Consider the following 17,198-nt stretch of genomic DNA (forward strand, 5'->3'; position numbering starts at 1 on the left):
GTTTAAGTTTGAAAAGTGTAGCCGAATCACTAGTAAAAAATTACTCTGATTATTCTCAAACCACTTGAATGCAATTCTCAACAAACACAGTGACTTAAATTGCGGATATTCTAGTTAAACTTACATATACATATATAAATATTGGATATTTTATTTTGTTGATAACATCAAACCTGCATCGAAGATACATATGCATATGTACATATATAGCTAAAAAAATTAGTTTTCTCTTGAAACATTTTTTGTAAATATCACAAAAGCTTAACTAAAATCATCATGTATTTATGTACCTAATATAAATATTAACAAAATATGCAAATCATTATTTTTGACCGAATAATGTAAGCAAAAAAGTCACACTAGCCAGAGAATGTAAAGTTTATTAGCAATGAATTACATACATAATTAAAGTAAATAAATAAAAGTAAAAAATGTACAAAAACCCAGTAAACGAATTTTTAGCTCTAGCTTTAGCTTTTACCAAGTGTTTTTCAAAAATTCAGTTTTAAAATTGTTCGATTTCTATCCTATGTACATATGTATGTAAACTAGACCGTACCGAACAAGGCGAATTCATATAAGGTGGTGTTGTTTCATTAACTGTGAGTAGCGTTTCGATTGTCAAAAAAAAAAAAAAAATTAATTCGCCTTGGTACCACCTTACAAGCAATCAAAAAAGTTCACACCCTTGAGTCGGTAGAGCATTTTTGCATGGCAATTTCGTAAAAAACAATAGGTTTTGTTGTTGTTGTAACAGCATTCGGGGTTTGTTGTATATGCGCCTGTATTCTGTAAAATTTCTAACCGCGAGGCATTGTCGAATTTTACTACCAAAACCATAAATATCACAAATGCAGAATACAAGAGCATATACAACAAATCTCGAATACCCCTATTTTTTGCCGAATCAAGGAGCCTTTTTGACATTTTTCGGTGAAACCTATACTTGGCGTTATAAATATTTTTTCTAAATAGTTCTACTAGAATAATCGAAATACTCCCATAGCAAAAGATAATGATTTTTCATTTACTGACATTACGATGGAACGTTGGGGTGATAAGAACTGAGATGTGGTGGGTATCTAAGTACTAAGACGGGGTACTTGGGTCAATGAACTTTAGAACAAAAACTTTGGCTCTTCGACAGGAACATCGATATATCCTCTTTAAGATCCGACTGTAAATGCCGAAGTTATAACGAAGTTCGGCAATTTATTTTTTTCGAAATTGCCTTGCAAAACTGTTTTAGATACGGTCCTGAGTATCATAGAAAGCTGACTACGACAACTAGCATAAAAACAGAATCTTAAGTCCTTCAATAAGCCAATCGGGTTTTAATTTCGAGCAGGAAGTCAGCTCAGCTCAGTAGTTGTGGAAAACTTTAGATTGCATAAGCAAATTAAGGTACATAATAAAAAAAAAGTAGCACAAAAAATACGTGCTGGTAATTTCGTTTAGCCGTCAAAAATAATTTATTTCGAAATTATTTTCAAAAACAAAAATTTTTTTATTTTCGTATTCAATACACTTAGGACTTCTACATTTAAAACTGCTAATATAATTCTTAAACAATTAATTCAAGAAACTTTAAATCCTTCATAAACACTTTGCGTACTTCGCTTTGGGACATGTTTGCGGCTGCCGCGGCTGCGCGAAGTAGCCAATCAGTGCCACGACGTTGGCCGCAAAATTTTCGGCTTTTTCGTTGGTTTTTCAAGGAATCACCAGAGTTAACAATGCAACAAACCACTAAATCCTATGCCACCGAAGCGGTAGTTGATTTGAATGATGTACGTACATACATACATACATGTTTAAGAATTCTTAAACGATTTGCCATATTTTTTGTCTGCGCCCAACTAAAATAGGCTTACAAATGCGTGCGTCTGGAAAAATTACCACCTGAAACCTTGTCTATAAATAGGGAGCTAGTACAAAAAATGTATAAAGAAATGGCGACGATACGACGTTTGGAAACTGTTGCGAATGCCATGTATAAGGAAAAGATCGTGCGTGGCTTTTGCCATCTTTACACTGGCCAGGAAGCCGTTTGCGTGGGTGGGTTGGGCAGATAAAATAATAAAAGAATCGCCAACGTTTTAAATTAATTATGTATATATTTTTTTTGTTGTAAAACCAATAGGCATAAATTCCGCAATGCGTCCCACAGATCACCTTATAACGGCATATCGTTGTCATGGCTGGTGTCATGTGATGGGCATCCCACCATATGAAATACTCGGTGAGTTGGCTGGACGCGAATCGGGTTGTCAACGCGGTAAAGGTGGATCTATGCATATGTACTGCAAAAGATTCTACGGCGGTAATGGTATCGTGGGTGCTCAGGTAAGATTTTGAAAATACTTTCATTACCTTCTTTGAAGCACTTCAGAAATAGTGCAGGCATTCAGTCTTCCCATCTTCAGGCACAAGATTTTAATTATTAATTGGAAGTATGACAATCTAAGCCTACCTCAAACTCTATCTAAATCTTCTAAAATTGTATTAAATTCCTTTCTTTGGGTAAAAAGACTAGATCATTTTAGAGTTGCTCATGCATCCCATTCTAAATACTCTCCGAAACCGATGGAAGTCGCGAAGATCTGTCCGTTAAAGAATACGTTACACCATCCATCCCTTCGACGATATGGTCACCTGACGGCTTTATACCCACCAACCGATTTCTTGGCCTAAGGCTCTCCAAGTTGGAAGATAAAGACATTACTCAATGGGAGGGTTGAGCTCTGCTGTTAAAACAAAAACCGGTGGATAATTCTACGAACCGGCTGAGTTTACCATTTTCTCTAGCGTACAATAGCGAAGGTATTATATGGAACTTGCAAAGATTTTCGTAGACAAATTTGTACATATATGACCACTGATGGTGATACCAGAGCAATTTAAAGAGATATTTCGAAGGAAAAACTTTTTTCTAGAGACATTTCGGAGGAACAACTTTTTCATAGAGACATTTTGTGTAAACACGATTAGGCTAAAAGTGTCGGTTAAGCTTTTGTTTAAGAAGCGCATCAAAAAAGTTCTTGGCCCACGCAGAATAATTTACTGTGAAAGCAAGACAATTGATTTGTTATCCAGACTAATGTTGCAAACCAATTTTTATATATATTTTTTTTTTGTGGGCTCGGGATAGTCACGACTACTGGAAAATTTTATGAATTGTACTAACAGCTACTGCCATTCAATTACTCACTAAATGATAATAGCGTGCTTTAAAAGGCATGCGTTTGAGAAAGTTAAAATAACATTTAACGGCAGACATGATTTTTCTTACGGCAAATAAAAAATACCGCATAATAAAAAAACTCTCTCCAGACGATTTCAAATTGTGATTCCCAATTTATCTGTAAAAGTATGAGATGCATAAATTGGTACCTTTAGAACATATCGAAAGTTGATATGCTAATTTATAAAATTAGCAAGAAAAAATGTATGAAAAGCTGCAAATCTGTGCCGTTCAATTAAAGTAGCTTAAGTGACTTTACAAGGTTTGGCTTTGAATTAAAAAATAATCAGTTCTCTTGAAAATTTGTATACCTTTATTTAGCTTCTAATAAAACGGCATCTTGACCTACCTACTTATGGATAGTTAAACGTTAAAATATTGTTTGGCAACACAATGAAAATATGCCTTAAAGGCAAAAGGGCATATCCCGACTTTAATTGAACGGCACATATATCGAGCCAGCCCTACCCTCAGCTTAATAAAAGTGAAGGCAAGCGCCAAGTGTTATTATTATTATTATTATATGAAGGTACCCCTGGGCGTTGGTGTCGGTCTTGCACTTAAAAACGAGGCAAAGGGCAATGTTTGTGTCGCACTGTATGGTGATGGTGCTGCCAATCAAGGACAAATATTCGAAGCCTACAATATTGCATGTCTTTGGAGATTGCCGGTGATTTTTGTTTGCGAAAACAATGAATATGGTAAGTTCACTGTACTTTTGGGGTTGATGCACTCTGAGGCTAAGGAGTAAAAAGTTGCTCTTTGAATTAAATTAATTGATGTAAATATCGTCACCTGAAATGCAAAAGACCGCAACTATTAAAAAATACGAGATTCATAAATTCCACTTTCGTTTTATCATAAAAAATTGTTATTAGTTACGGCTTTTTGCATTCCCGCTGACGATATATAATTATGATTAATTAATCAGCCAGATCGGTTTGATATTTGAAACGCCTTACACTTTTTTATATTTAACAAGCTTTCATACAGAGTCCTATTTTTCATACTAACTTTTCCGCTTTCTTTACTCCTTTTTAAAGGCATGGGTACCAAAATGAATCGCTCTTCCTGTTCCATTGAATATTATACACGTGGTGTTCCACTACCTGGCCTTTATGTTGATGGCATGAATGTGTTCGCTATGCGTAATGCGGCACAATTCGCCATAGATTTCGTACAAGAAAATGGCCCAATAATTATAGAAGCCCATACTTATAGATATTTTGGTCATTCAATGTCAGATCCGGGTACAAGTTATAGATCACGCGACGAAGTAACAGAAAAACGCACCAAACATGATCCGATATTGTACTTGAAACAAGTTGCTATCGCCAAGGGATTAATAACAGAGGATGAATGCAAAGTATGTCTAAAGAAAATATTCTATGGAAGCATTTATTTTAAGTTTTCACACTTTTATCTCATTTATTTAGAAAGTAGATGATGAAGTTAAAAAGGAAATTCAAGCAAATGCAGAGAAGGTGAAAAAAGACAAGGAAATCAAGCCAGAGGAACTGTGGGCAGATGTTTATATGGAATGCAAAGAAGACGGCATACGTGACACGATCGGAATACGACACAAGCATTTTCGGGTCGGCAAGACAATGGAAAAAGACAACATCAAGTTAAAGTCATTTAAGCCCGATGAAAAAATCGAGCCAAAAGGTATACCAACGGAAATACTGGAGGGGGAAGCACAAATGGAGGCAATAAAGGAAACGCAGGCGGTACCAAAAGCAAAATCGAAAGAGGATAGTACAGAAAAGTCTAAACCTTATAAGAAATAAATCCTAACGTGAGAGGACTGGAAATGGGTGCGGAGCTATTTACATTCCTTTGAGACTTTACGTACGTTGGTGGCCTATAACATAATGGAACGGAATTTTAAGTATAGCAGATGTTTAAAGATCGGTAAAAAATATTTGGAAATTAAACATGCAACATAATGTTATAAATTCTTTAAGAATGGTTCCCCGCTTGATTTTTGTAATTTTGTAAAGTCTTTATATTTGCATTTCTTTTAAATGAGCATTTGGATCATTTTGAAACAAAGAAAGAAACAAATATATTTGTTGTTTTAGGCAAATATACTTTTGCACAACTGGTAAGAACAGAGGTTACATGGCGGCTTCTGCCATGTAACTCTGTGCTAAGCACACTAGCCAATTGACCGCGGCTTGTAAGTTCACAGCGTTTTTAAAACAAAGAAAAGAAAAAACCGGCGAAAATAACATAGCACACTCCTTAAAACTTATTATGAGAGCAAAAATTTCAATTAGTTTGATGGAATTTTGTATAATACATACTGAGATATATGTAAATATGTATTTAAAACATATTCCAGTTGTTAAAAACTAAAAAATTACGCAATAATTTGACAAAAAATATGCACTCATAGAGTTGTAAAAACTTCACTTATAGAATATATGTATGTATGTTCTTAAATATGTACATAAGTATGATAAGTATGAAAATACCAAACAAGAAAAAATATCTAATTAATAGAAAACTTTTAAGTTTGAGGAATATAGATTAGACTATTCAAGTTTTCACCCCAGCAAATAAATCCATGCAGCCATTCTAAAAGTGGTCCTATGCAAGCATTCTAGAAGGGCTTTTCCTATTTACAATTTACGAGAGTGTATAAGCTTCTATTTTAAAATATGTAGTAGCTTAAGAAAAAATTCACCAAAAGGCCTTCTTAAGCAAGTTCTACAAATGCACTTCTATGGGTAGCGAAAGCAGATGCCCTTGAATTTGTACCACTCCATACAAAAGAAGAAAGAAATGTAGAGTGAAAGGCCTCTTGACTCCAAGGAAGGACTTTTAGAAGGGTTTTAGCTCTTGAAATTATCTACTGGCATCCTTATACCCATGTAGTATTGGGATTACGAAAATAACGAAATTTAAATTGGTAGTGATGCACGTATGCTATCAAGAGCATTGTTAAACATTGTAATTATCGACCAGTCACCTGCTGGTGCTTCATTCGCAGATTCAGCTGTTTCAGGTCCTTCGTCCTGCGCTGGCGGTATTGGTATTATACGATCAGCTGTGGTAAATATTGCATTCTCGGCATCACATTCAAAATATCTTCTAGTAAATGGTATGTCAGTTGCATGTGGCGAAGGCGTATCATCCTGTGAAATATATAGCAAAAGCTTAATTACGCAAAAGCACAAATAACGTTGCAATTCCATTCTACTAACCAGCAACTCCAAGCCGAAGAAGTAACCAACTGGATGTATCTCCGGCACTGGGCCAATATAGCAAATAATACAATCGTAACGCACATTACCTTCTTGCTCAAAACAACGTCTTGGCACATAAACTAAATCACCTGGCATTGCATTGCTCAGCCATTCGCAGCGATCTTGGTCAAGCAATAGTTGTAAACGACGTTGTGGTTCTGGTATGCTAACTATAAAAGGCCACAAATCATCAGATACTGGTAGCAAACTATCGCGAGTGCATTGAAAAATGCGTGTGGTGTCTGGTTCGCGGAACACTGTATCATACACATACACTTGCACAGTAGACGCAACTGCAGGCTCTTGTGCCGTAATGTCAGATGCTGGTAATACTTTAATAAGCGTACCAGCGGCAACTGTGAAGTTATGCAGCTCTATGTAAGTACTTTCCACACGCTCAGCCTGCGTTGACGGTATGGAAGTACTTTCTACATGCTCAGCCTGTGCTGACGGTATGGAAGAACTTTCCACACCCACCTCAGCCTGCGCTGATGGAATCAATTGTAATCGTGCAGTGCGTGCCAGTACGGCAAATCTCGTTGGTGTTGTCATTGCAACAGCTTTGTTGGAAGGCTTTGTCCGCAAGTTTGCACAATAAAATAGTGGTAAAATTTTAGAAAAATAAGCGACTCTTATGCTTAGCTCAAACAAAGACTATTTTTATTAAATTTATGCTTTGCTTATTTGGATAGGAATGTGTATTGAAAATACGATTTCTGACGCATATCGATGTTTACGCTGATATCGGGTACAGATGACACTGCAGGGGTGCAACTTTGTGCGGACAACAAGAACACAACAGAAGTAATTCAGGGTAATCAAGGGGCATTATAGTTTACAATTAAAAACCAAAGCAGTAAAAATAATGGAAATAAACAATGTATTTCGTCTTGCAGATAAACAATTAATCGATATAATAGTAACATATACTTTTACACAATTTGTTATCACTAAATGCCCACAGCTGATGAAAGCAACAACAACAAGGAAACAACAAAACAATAGTATTAGTGTTGCCAGCTAACTTTTAGGATGGAGAATGATTGAACTGAAAAAAGGAACCGGAAATGACAATAGATGTAGAGATGTTAAATAAAAATATACAGAATAGCATAACAGAAGTACTTGTTAAGATTTTTGTCTTTTGGAACATAAACATGTTTAAATTTATCTAATACAATTTTCTTTACACGCCTTACATGACTTAAGAAGTTGAATGCAGTAAGTGGGTTTTGAAAGAACTAATCATCGAATGTCATTGAGGGAGCTGTTGACTTACCCACATTTATACATATGTATGTACATATGTATTACTGATGCACGAATACCTTGCTTCAAACACATTTCCTTCACGCTTATTTAACTATCTATTTACAAATGTGTGTACATACATATCTTCAAAGCATCTTCACAAGAAATCACCTTGCTGCGCAAGCGACAAGCTGCCGATCAGTGTACTCTCCCACAACAACTACATTTGCGAATGTACAGTCCGCGGCAAAAGTGAGCACCTTAACATTTTGACCAGTTTTGACTACTTTTTTCTGCGATTTTTAAGCAATTTCAAACTTGTGCTTTATGATGTAATGTGGAACGATTTTCCGTCATCCCTTGTCAAATTTGGTTTGGAGACAAACCGGTTTCGGCGTTGTGCCATCTTCAGTGTCATTTTTCGTTCTCCTTTATTGTATTAGAATTCAATAAGCTATAAAACTGCATACTAAAAATTATTCTAGAATGTTTAATTAAAATGCTTCGAATTGGAATGACAATTTTGTGGTAATTTGTATAATTTTTGTACAAAGTCTGGATTCATACGGTTTATGTTGGATAAAGAGCTATACTTTTATAGAAAAATAATTAACATTGAACAAAAAGAAAATAAAAAGTCAAAACTGATCAACATGTTGAAGTGATATCGTTTTGTAGCGGGCTGTAAGTACATTGCTATGAGTAGGAGGTGTCTTCGTTTTTTTTTTATATCATATTTTTGCGCTCAGCTACTGTCGCTCGCCGTCACTTGAATTGGATCGCGCTCGCATCGGGTGCTTTCCACGGATATCAGTTTAGTCTTTCACCGCTACGCCGAGTATAACGTTCGATAAAAGTTTTTGAAATAAATAAATTCCTTTGAAAATTTTCTTTGTTGCTTAAAAGTTTGGTTATATGTATGTACTACATATAGCTAAATACTATATTTATGAATGTAAATTTGTGTTATATTTTATGTGACGCGTGTCGTGCTTTTATTGCTTTTTTTGTTGTTGCATTATGCGCGTGTGAATATACATAATTGCTTGTTGAGTGTTTCAACACAATTATGAACTGACAATCAAAATAGTGTGGCGCCATCATATTTGAATTAAATATTTGTTTAAGAATATTTGGGTGGTGTCCTTCAAATGTTGGCGACAAAGTGAAATTATGAGAATCGATTGAAATATTGGCGCGCGACGACGGCATCATGTGTCCATCGAATTAGTGTTGGACGTCGATGGGTGTATGTGTGTGTGAGTGTGTGTCGGACACCGATCGATATGCAGTGAAATGCTGAGAAAAAATTTTGAAAGAATTGAAATAAAAAGAATAAAAAAATGCACAAAATTCATAAAATCGTTTTCAATTTATTTACTTAAACCCGTTAATTTTCTACTTCGTTGGTAAAGAAAATGTGAAACGTTGACAAAACCAAATTTGCAAATCGAAAGTTTCGAAAAATTTTGTGTTTCACAGAAGTGCTTTAGAAAAACGTAGATCATTTAAAAAATACCCGAAAAGACTAGAAAAAACGCTTAACAAGATCCAGCCGGATATAAACGTAGCGGTAAGTCGTGACATAACCTTTTTTTATCAGAAATTAAAATATTTGATTTGAGTACTGAATATAATAACTAGAACTGTAAATACATATGTATATGATCCAGTAGAGTACAGAAAAAATTATAATAAATAAGTACATACATATACACATACATACATAAATAAAGAATTATATAAGTAAGTTAAAATAAAATAAGTAATGAGCAAACATAGAAAAATTAGAGAACACAAAAACAATTAAATAAACAAATTATTTTTAACCAAAAAACAAACCCGACTTCAATTTTCTTATAAAAATTTAAGATGATCGTTAAAATCTTCATGATCTAATGATCGGATTTGAACCGAATTAGAAATATAAAATTTGATTTAATGAAACTAAAATATCAGAGTACATAAACTAAAAAATAAACAAAATACAAGTCATCTTTAAGCGAAAAATAAAACGGACTTCAATGCTGATATACAAATTCAGCAGTACCGTTAATTTCTGCATGATCTAATGATCGGAACTAAACCATTCGGTAACATACATATGTTCATAAAAAAATATTGAGATGAATTGATAACCTTTTTTGAAGTCGGTTAATAAAAAATAAATGAAAAATTATCTTATTACATTAAATTCTTGTATATACATATACATACATATATATGTATATATACACATATCCATAGGGTTCTCGGAAACGACTTTAACGATTTTGATGAAATTTCGTACACAGATAATGCTTTGGATTTTAAGGTTATTTGAATAGGCACTATCTCCGAGAAGACTCGCATAAGGTTGCCACTTATTCGAAATTAGTTACAAATTAATTAAGACATCATCATATGAGTATCAAATCGAAGGCACTTTAAAAATCCCTAATTGAAAAATATTTTCAATAGCGTTGCCACCTATTTTGAATAACATAGTTATTTAATTTTTTGTTTAGAAAAAAGGTAAAATATTACTATTCAATGGTACCAAGAGTAGGTTCTTAAACAATGTTTACCCTATATACAACATGTTATTCCTTAGGATAATAGTGTAAGGTTGCTACTAAATTTTCGATTCTACACAATTTATCTAAAGTATCGCAATATGGATATCAAATGAAATACCTTTCTTTGAGAACTTTGGTCAGAACATATTTTCCATCAGGGTTGCGCCACGCTTCTATGTAATAAATTTTTTTATTCTGCTAATTTCAATCAGCATTTTTTTATGTATGTTTACACAGTACATATACGCTCAAGATATGTACCATTTATTCCAGCGTATTTCGGAATAGGGGTGCCACCTAAATTTTGGAGTAAGAATTTTACTTAATAGATATCGAAATCCATTTTTTTATTTCCAAAATATTTTTTTAAAGCTATATACATATGAATGCATGTACTTTCAATCTTGCAATCTTGTTTCGAGTCTCACCTTCGGTAATGAATGTGCAATAGGTTAGTATTCGATTCGAGAACTAGGCCATTCTCCAGCAAAACGCAAGTTTGATACCCTACAATATGGGTATCAATCGAAATGGGTTTGAAAATGTTTTATTTCTAAACAACATGTGGCAATCTAATTAATTTTTAATTAAAGGAAAAAGACACACATTTGTATTACAAAAAGGAAACGTGGAAACCCACATCAAACATATTTGTGGAATAAAGTTCTCAAAACTTCCTTTCATTTGATATCCATGTTAATTGTTTTAGTAAAATTTTGTAGAATCGAAAATAAGTGGCATTCCCTAAACTAAAATTTAAGAGATAACAATTACTACATAGAAAAGGAATTGTTTAAGAGCCTTCTTCTAGGACCCATGAATAGTAATATTATATCTTATTTTTAAATAATCTATACTAATTATATAAAGAGAAGTCCCTTTTTTTTGTAACAGGTAATCTCGCGAACGACTGGACCGATTTTCATGAAATTTTGTATACAAATAGCTTTCGGTAACCACCATGTTTTAGGCTAAAAAAATTTTACTTTTTTTCGGGTAGGTGGACCAGGGACCGGTCTATTCGAAAAAATCTCATTATAGTCCGATTTGCTTAAATTTTAGTACGTAAGTAGCTTTTTAGCATATATTAGCATATATGACCCATTTTTTCCGGGATTTTTTTTGCGCCAATCAGAAACAACGGATACTGTCAAAATATAATATAATATATAATATATCTCAACTAATATATATTTAGAAAACCGTTTGTTAGTTTTCGCAAGGCTCGAGAGCGGCTGAACCGATTTTTTTGAAACTGCCACCTGCCGCACGTGTCCCAAGGATGGTTTTAGGCTGAAAAAAACTATATGTAAAGGGGGCGTGGCACTTCCCATACAAACCGAATTTCTCATGCTACATATCTCTGAAAGTGTGCATGGTAGAGTTTTGGAAATTGGTATGGAGATATACGAAATCAATCGCATACCCTTGGAGTAAAATTTTAGCCATTGTAAAAAGGGGTGTGAAATCTCCCATACAAACCGAATTTTTCATACTGCTTATCTCTGGGAATTTTTTGGTAGAGTTCTAGAGTTTTGTATGGAGATGTACGAAATAAATCGCATACTCTTGGAGAAAAATTGGAACTATTGGAAAAGAGGGCGTGGAATCTTCCATACAAACCGAATTTTTCATACTGCCTATATTTGGAAGTGTTCATGGTAGAGTTCTGGAACTTGGTATGGAGATATACGAAATCAATCGCAAACTCATGAAGAAAGAGGGCAGCTGTTGGAAAGGGGGGCGTGGCTCCTCCCATATAAATCGATTTTTTATACTGCATATCTCTGAAAGTATTCATGGTACAGTACTGGAACTTCGTATGGAGATATGTATATAGTTGAAATCAAGCCCATACTCATGGAGAAAATTTGGGCTATTTGAAAAGGGGTGTGAGGCCTACAAACGTACCGACCTTTACCTATCTTTGAGTGAATTTTTTTATTCTTCTGTAGGTGTGTTTGTGAGTGAAATCCTCCTAAATGGTTGTACGGATTTTAACGAAACTTTTTGTGTATTTGAGTGGGTCTCTGGATGGTTTAGTTTCACAATTTAATCCGACAGTTGGCGCTGTAGTTGAGTTATTACTAAAAATCTTATTTATGATCCGATTTGGCTAATGTTTTAAATATGTATGCAATACTATTGCAAAAACGTGCTGCCAAGTGGTGCTGAAGTCGAGCTATTACTTAAAATAGCCAAGTGAGAAAAGGGGCCGTGAAGGTCAGATTAAATCGACCTGTTGCACCATTGAGTATATCGAACGCTCCTGCGTTGCAATTGGCCCAATGGATGTGATTTTCCAATATTATTCTGCGTTCAAACTTTTAAGGTATTTCGTCTGAAATAAGTATATGTATATTGCATTTCTGTAGCACAATGATTCGCACCCATTTTGAAATTGCCACCTACTATACTGTAAAGCTTCTAGGACATTCACTATAGAACCGGGTCATTGTTGCCGCCAGGGAGTGAAGAGGAAAAAATGTATTTCGCTTTGCGAATAACCGTGCTATGAAATGCCGCACAACTGGAGAATTTCAAGAACGGATATAACACTTTCCTTAGGTTATTTAAAGCGGCAAATGACCACCAAACCTTAATCTTAGCAGACAAATGTGCCAATGACAATCGTAAACGTGAATTGTTGGTGAAAATGTTGGACCAAAAAGTTTCAGTAAAATATATAAAAATTTTGGGCGGGACGAAGTTCGCCGGGTCTGCTAGTAAATTAAATAAATATAAGACGGCAAATAGGTAGCAAACCTATTAAAAATATCCCTGATATTAGGAATTTTTAAAATAGTTTCACTTGATACCCAACATCACGTTTTATTTAACTTATAAATAATTTCGAATAGGTGGCCGCTTTGTACGAATATATCCAGTGGTAACACCCGTCTATATAACCTTAAAATTAAAAAATACTATCTGAATACAAAATTGTATCAAAATCGTTAGAGCCAAATTTTTACTAGAACTTTCCGTTAAGATGTGAATATTTTTAAAGTACTGACTACTATTTTCTCCCCACGTAACTCCCCAAAATTTAAAAATAACTCCTCCATCCACCAACCTGAGCACTGTTTTGTTCATCTTCACTTTCCTATCACCCCCCTTTACTTATTGAACACTTTTACAGAACACTCTATATATGTAAATAAAACTGGTACAGCACTGCAGCAGTATTTTCGGTAAATTTTTCAGCAGATGTAAATGTTTTATAAGGTCACTACACAGAAACCGCAAACAGTCAACAGTTTTTCTTTTTTTCTTTTCAAATTGAGTGTAATATAATATTTTCAAAATGCAATCGAAATTATTTTGAAAGTTTAGTAAACATTTCGATAGTTCGAGGGGTTTAGGGCTTTACACCTGTTTTTAACCGACTTCCAAAAAAGGAGGAGGTTATCAGTTCGTCGGAATATTTATTTATTTTTTTTATGTATGTTACCGCATAACTTTGCATCACGTCAACCGATTTCAATATTTTTTTTTTTGCAACGGAAAGGTAGTGTCTCAGAGGTGGGCCCATACTAATTTGGTTTAGATCCGATCATTCGGATCAAAAATCAAGCGGATAGCAAGAGCCCCTATTGTGGGCTATTCTGCGGGTGATTTTGTCCGGGGGAATATTGTTTGGGGGGATTTTATCCAGAGGATTTTTGTTCGGGGAGATTTTTATACGAGGGATTTTTCCTGGAGGATTTTGTCCGGGTGATTTTACGCACGGGGGAATAATTCCTAGAGCCCCGATCATTGGATCATGAAATATATAGATATATATATTTTTTTTTAAGTCGGTTTTTTTTTGCTAAAAATTACTTGTATTATACAATTTCGAAAATATATTTATAAAGTTTTTCAGAAACTGAATGACTTATGCAAATATTTGCTAGGAAACTGACATACTCTTATTTATTTTCAAAATTCTAGCAGAAGCCATAAACTTGGTATGTACTTGCGTATTTTTCTAAAACCAAAATCAAAACATACTAAATAAACAATGCACCTAATAAAACGTTTTCGATTTGCATTTATTTATTTTTTTTTTGTTTTTTGACTTCTATGAAACGTAAATATTTTTAATGGGGTTTATTTAAACACTTGAGAATTGTGCAATAAATTACACCACAGCACAAGGACTTGCAATCAATACAGACCACTTTGAAAGATGTATGTATGTACGTTCATATACATATATGTAAGTATGTCAATACATAAAAGCTAAATCGCTATAAACATTATTGATGCAGAGTTGCATTTGACCGCATTTTGGCACGCGTAAAAATGCACTTAAAATGACGTTTGCTAATGAATTTCCATCATAAATTACAAGTAATTTCAATTGCTCACAGCAACCAAAAATATGTTTATTCAATGGCGTTTTAAGATTATTGAATAAATAAATATTTGAAAAGGTACACCGACATGAATACACAAATATACGTACATACATACATATATACGTATGCACAATTTTGCAATTAAATAGAATTTGTATATACGTATATATTTTTTTAAATTAAGTTTGTGTGTATATCATACTTTAAGATTAGACTGTAAACGCCGAAGATATGACGAAAAATAAAAACCCCTACGTTCGGTAAAAAAATCGAAATTGCCTGCGAATTGAAATACATAACGGGTGATTTTTTTGAGGTTAGGATTTTCATGCATTAGTATTTGACAGATCACGTGGGATTTCAGACATGGTGTCAAAGAGAAAGATGCTCAGTATGCTTTGACATTTCATCATGAATAGACTTACTAACGAGCAACGCTTGCAAATCATTGAATTTTATTACCAAAATCAGTGTTCGGTTCGAAATGTGTTTCGCGCTTTACGTCCGATTTATGGTCTACATAATCGACCAAGTGAGCAAACAATTAATGCGATTGTGACCAAGTTTCGCACTCAGTTTACTTTATTGGACATTAAACCAACCACACGAATGCGTACAGTGCGTACAGAAGAGAATATTGCGTCTGTTTCTGAGAGTGTTGCTGAAGACCGTGAAATGTCGATTCGTCGCCGTTCGCAGCAATTGGGTTTGCGAAACACATTTCGAACCGAACACTGATTTTGGTAATAAAATTCAATGATTTGCAAGCGTTGCTCGTTAGTAAGTCTATTCATGATGAAATGTCAAAGCATACTGAGCATCTTTCTCTTTGACACCATGTCTGAAATCCCACGTGATCTGTCAAATACTAATGCATGAAAATCCTAACCTCAAAAAAATCACCCGTTACATATGTAATTTTTCAGCAAAAGTTTAATGCTTTTTTCTAAAAGAGCGTCAAAGAGGGCTTTTTGCGTTGACGGTGAGGATATCAACTTTTTATTAAAAAAAAAACAGAAAATTTTTTAATTCAAATTCGAAATTTCGTGGAGCAAATGTTCCACCACCCTAACCGAAACCCCAAAAAAATATATTCGCGCACGAACGCTTGTACGACTCATCTATCACAAAAGAATAGGACAAAATATTATTTGAACCACTACCATTCCGCAGAGCCTGGGTTCGAAACGTTTCCGACCAATATTAAAAACATAAAAAAGTTTTTTCTAATAGCAGTTGCCTCGCGGCAGGCAATGGCAATTGCCTCCGAGTGTATTCTGACAGCTTCTCATAAAAATACAATAGCTGTTCGTGGTCGGCGTATAACTGTAAGTCCCTCCCCTTTGTGTGACCCGGTCTCGCCAGTCCTTTGCGACACTTTTCCATCTTCGTCAAAGCCTTTGCGGTAGTTTACGACTTATTCCTCTACATTTCTCTAAAGACGTGTACCGCCTAATTATCCATTTATTAGCTAATAGGTTCTATATGAAGATGAGTCAGCTTATTTTGAGTCGGCAAAATTTTACTAGAACGTAGTGTGAGCTTGAATGTAGTATATTTTTTTAACGTGAAATACCGATGTTTTTGTAGAACATGTCGCTAAAAAATTAAATACATATTTTTATCAGGTACGCTATCGGTTGTGTATATAGTATAGTAGGTATTAGAAAAATCAATGCAAACACATGTTTCGAGAATTACAAATAAAGCCCCGAGTTTATCATAGTCGGAAAAGCTTTTTTACACCTGCATATACTTTTTTATTTATATTTAGCAGTACTTAAATATGTATGTATGTATAGCATATTCAAGCTACAAATAAAAATAAGCAAATGAAAAGACACCTATTTTAAATATAACACCCACTTTACTTTATTTAAAAACAAAAGAACACGTAGACATAATACAGGCGCACACTTTATGGAAATAACAGAAGCATAGAATAGAAACAGCGATAAAAGATAAAACAAAAAACAGAATAACGATTCGCCGGAAACAATTTAGCATGAAATTAAATTGACTATGAGTTTCACAAACATTTCTGGAGTTTTTTTTTTTAAGTGGTTTTAGCTTATTTTTCCTGATATTTTATAGGATTTCGAATATAGGCATGAAGTAGAGTTTTTTTTTTGTTGACAGTAAAATCAAAACTGCTTTAATAGCTCCGAACACCTTGACTGCGATGGGATGTCAAAAGTTTTCTGAAAGTAGAAGAACGGCGGAGCAAGGAAATCCCTGGCCCTGAGCTAATTACCTTATCTCATCTGGTCGATAGCCGTCAATCTATCCTATCTTTAACGCAGTGCGAAAGACTAGCTTAAATTTGTATTAACTCAGCGCTGTACGACAAACTATCATAACTCAGACGTGCCTCTATTTATAGCTGAACAACATAAAATACGAAAATAAATATTAAATCTTGGTAAATCGGCGAATCCACTAATCACGAACAGTTTCGACGGGTTTTAGATAAGTTGTTTTGAGTCAATATGTGAAGAAGCGCTAAACATGTTGCGGGGCGTCTTCATTTCGACAAAGGTTGGAT

The 17,198-nt window shown here is 34.4% G+C and overlaps 3 protein-coding genes across 6 annotated transcripts in view; 2 read left to right on the forward strand and 1 right to left on the reverse strand.

Annotated features, from left to right (window-relative positions):
- The window catches only part of LOC118748808 (protein NipSnap-like), a 178,322-nt gene that overhangs the window by 99,862 nt on the left and 61,262 nt on the right, over positions 1-17,198 (forward strand). The gene's annotated exons all lie outside the window — the stretch shown is intronic.
- LOC118748812 (pyruvate dehydrogenase E1 component subunit alpha, mitochondrial-like) lies at positions 593-5,712 on the forward strand. Its single transcript, XM_036483512.1, has 6 exons — positions 593-1,790; positions 1,869-2,058; positions 2,144-2,346; positions 3,774-3,945; positions 4,288-4,610; positions 4,681-5,712. The coding sequence occupies exons 1-6, from the start codon at positions 1,629-1,631 to the stop codon at positions 5,032-5,034; spliced, it is 1,404 nt and encodes a 467-aa protein (XP_036339405.1). The 5' UTR covers positions 593-1,628; the 3' UTR covers positions 5,035-5,712.
- Positions 5,461-7,138, reverse strand: LOC118748817. Its single transcript, XM_036483520.1, has 2 exons — positions 6,457-7,138; positions 5,461-6,387 (listed from the first exon to the last, which is right to left on the reverse strand). Exons 1-2 carry the CDS (start codon positions 7,048-7,050, stop codon positions 6,154-6,156), a joined length of 828 nt encoding a protein of 275 aa, XP_036339413.1. The 5' UTR covers positions 7,051-7,138; the 3' UTR covers positions 5,461-6,153.

The sequence above is a fragment of the Rhagoletis pomonella genome, unplaced genomic scaffold (assembly GCF_013731165.1).
Source record: "Rhagoletis pomonella isolate Grant_MI unplaced genomic scaffold, Rhpom_1.0 Rhpom_scaffold_00013, whole genome shotgun sequence".
NCBI classification, from domain to species: domain Eukaryota; kingdom Metazoa; phylum Arthropoda; class Insecta; order Diptera; family Tephritidae; genus Rhagoletis; species Rhagoletis pomonella.

Bases quoted from the DNA above. Each gene is read 5' to 3' on its own strand.
- LOC118748817 (XM_036483520.1), bottom strand. From the start codon at position 7,050: ATGACAACACCAACGAGATTTGCCGTACTGGCACGCACTGCACGATTA. The intron at 6,388-6,456 runs GTTAGTAGAATG...TATATTTCACAG, and splicing joins TCTTCGGCTTGGAGTTGCTG to GATGATACGCCTTCGCCACA.
- LOC118748812 (XM_036483512.1), top strand. From the start codon at position 1,629: ATGTTTGCGGCTGCCGCGGCTGCGCGAAGTAGCCAATCAGTGCCACGA. The intron at 1,791-1,868 runs GTACGTACATAC...CAACTAAAATAG, and splicing joins CGGTAGTTGATTTGAATGAT to GCTTACAAATGCGTGCGTCT. The intron at 2,347-3,773 runs GTAAGATTTTGA...TATTATATGAAG, and splicing joins ATGGTATCGTGGGTGCTCAG to GTACCCCTGGGCGTTGGTGT.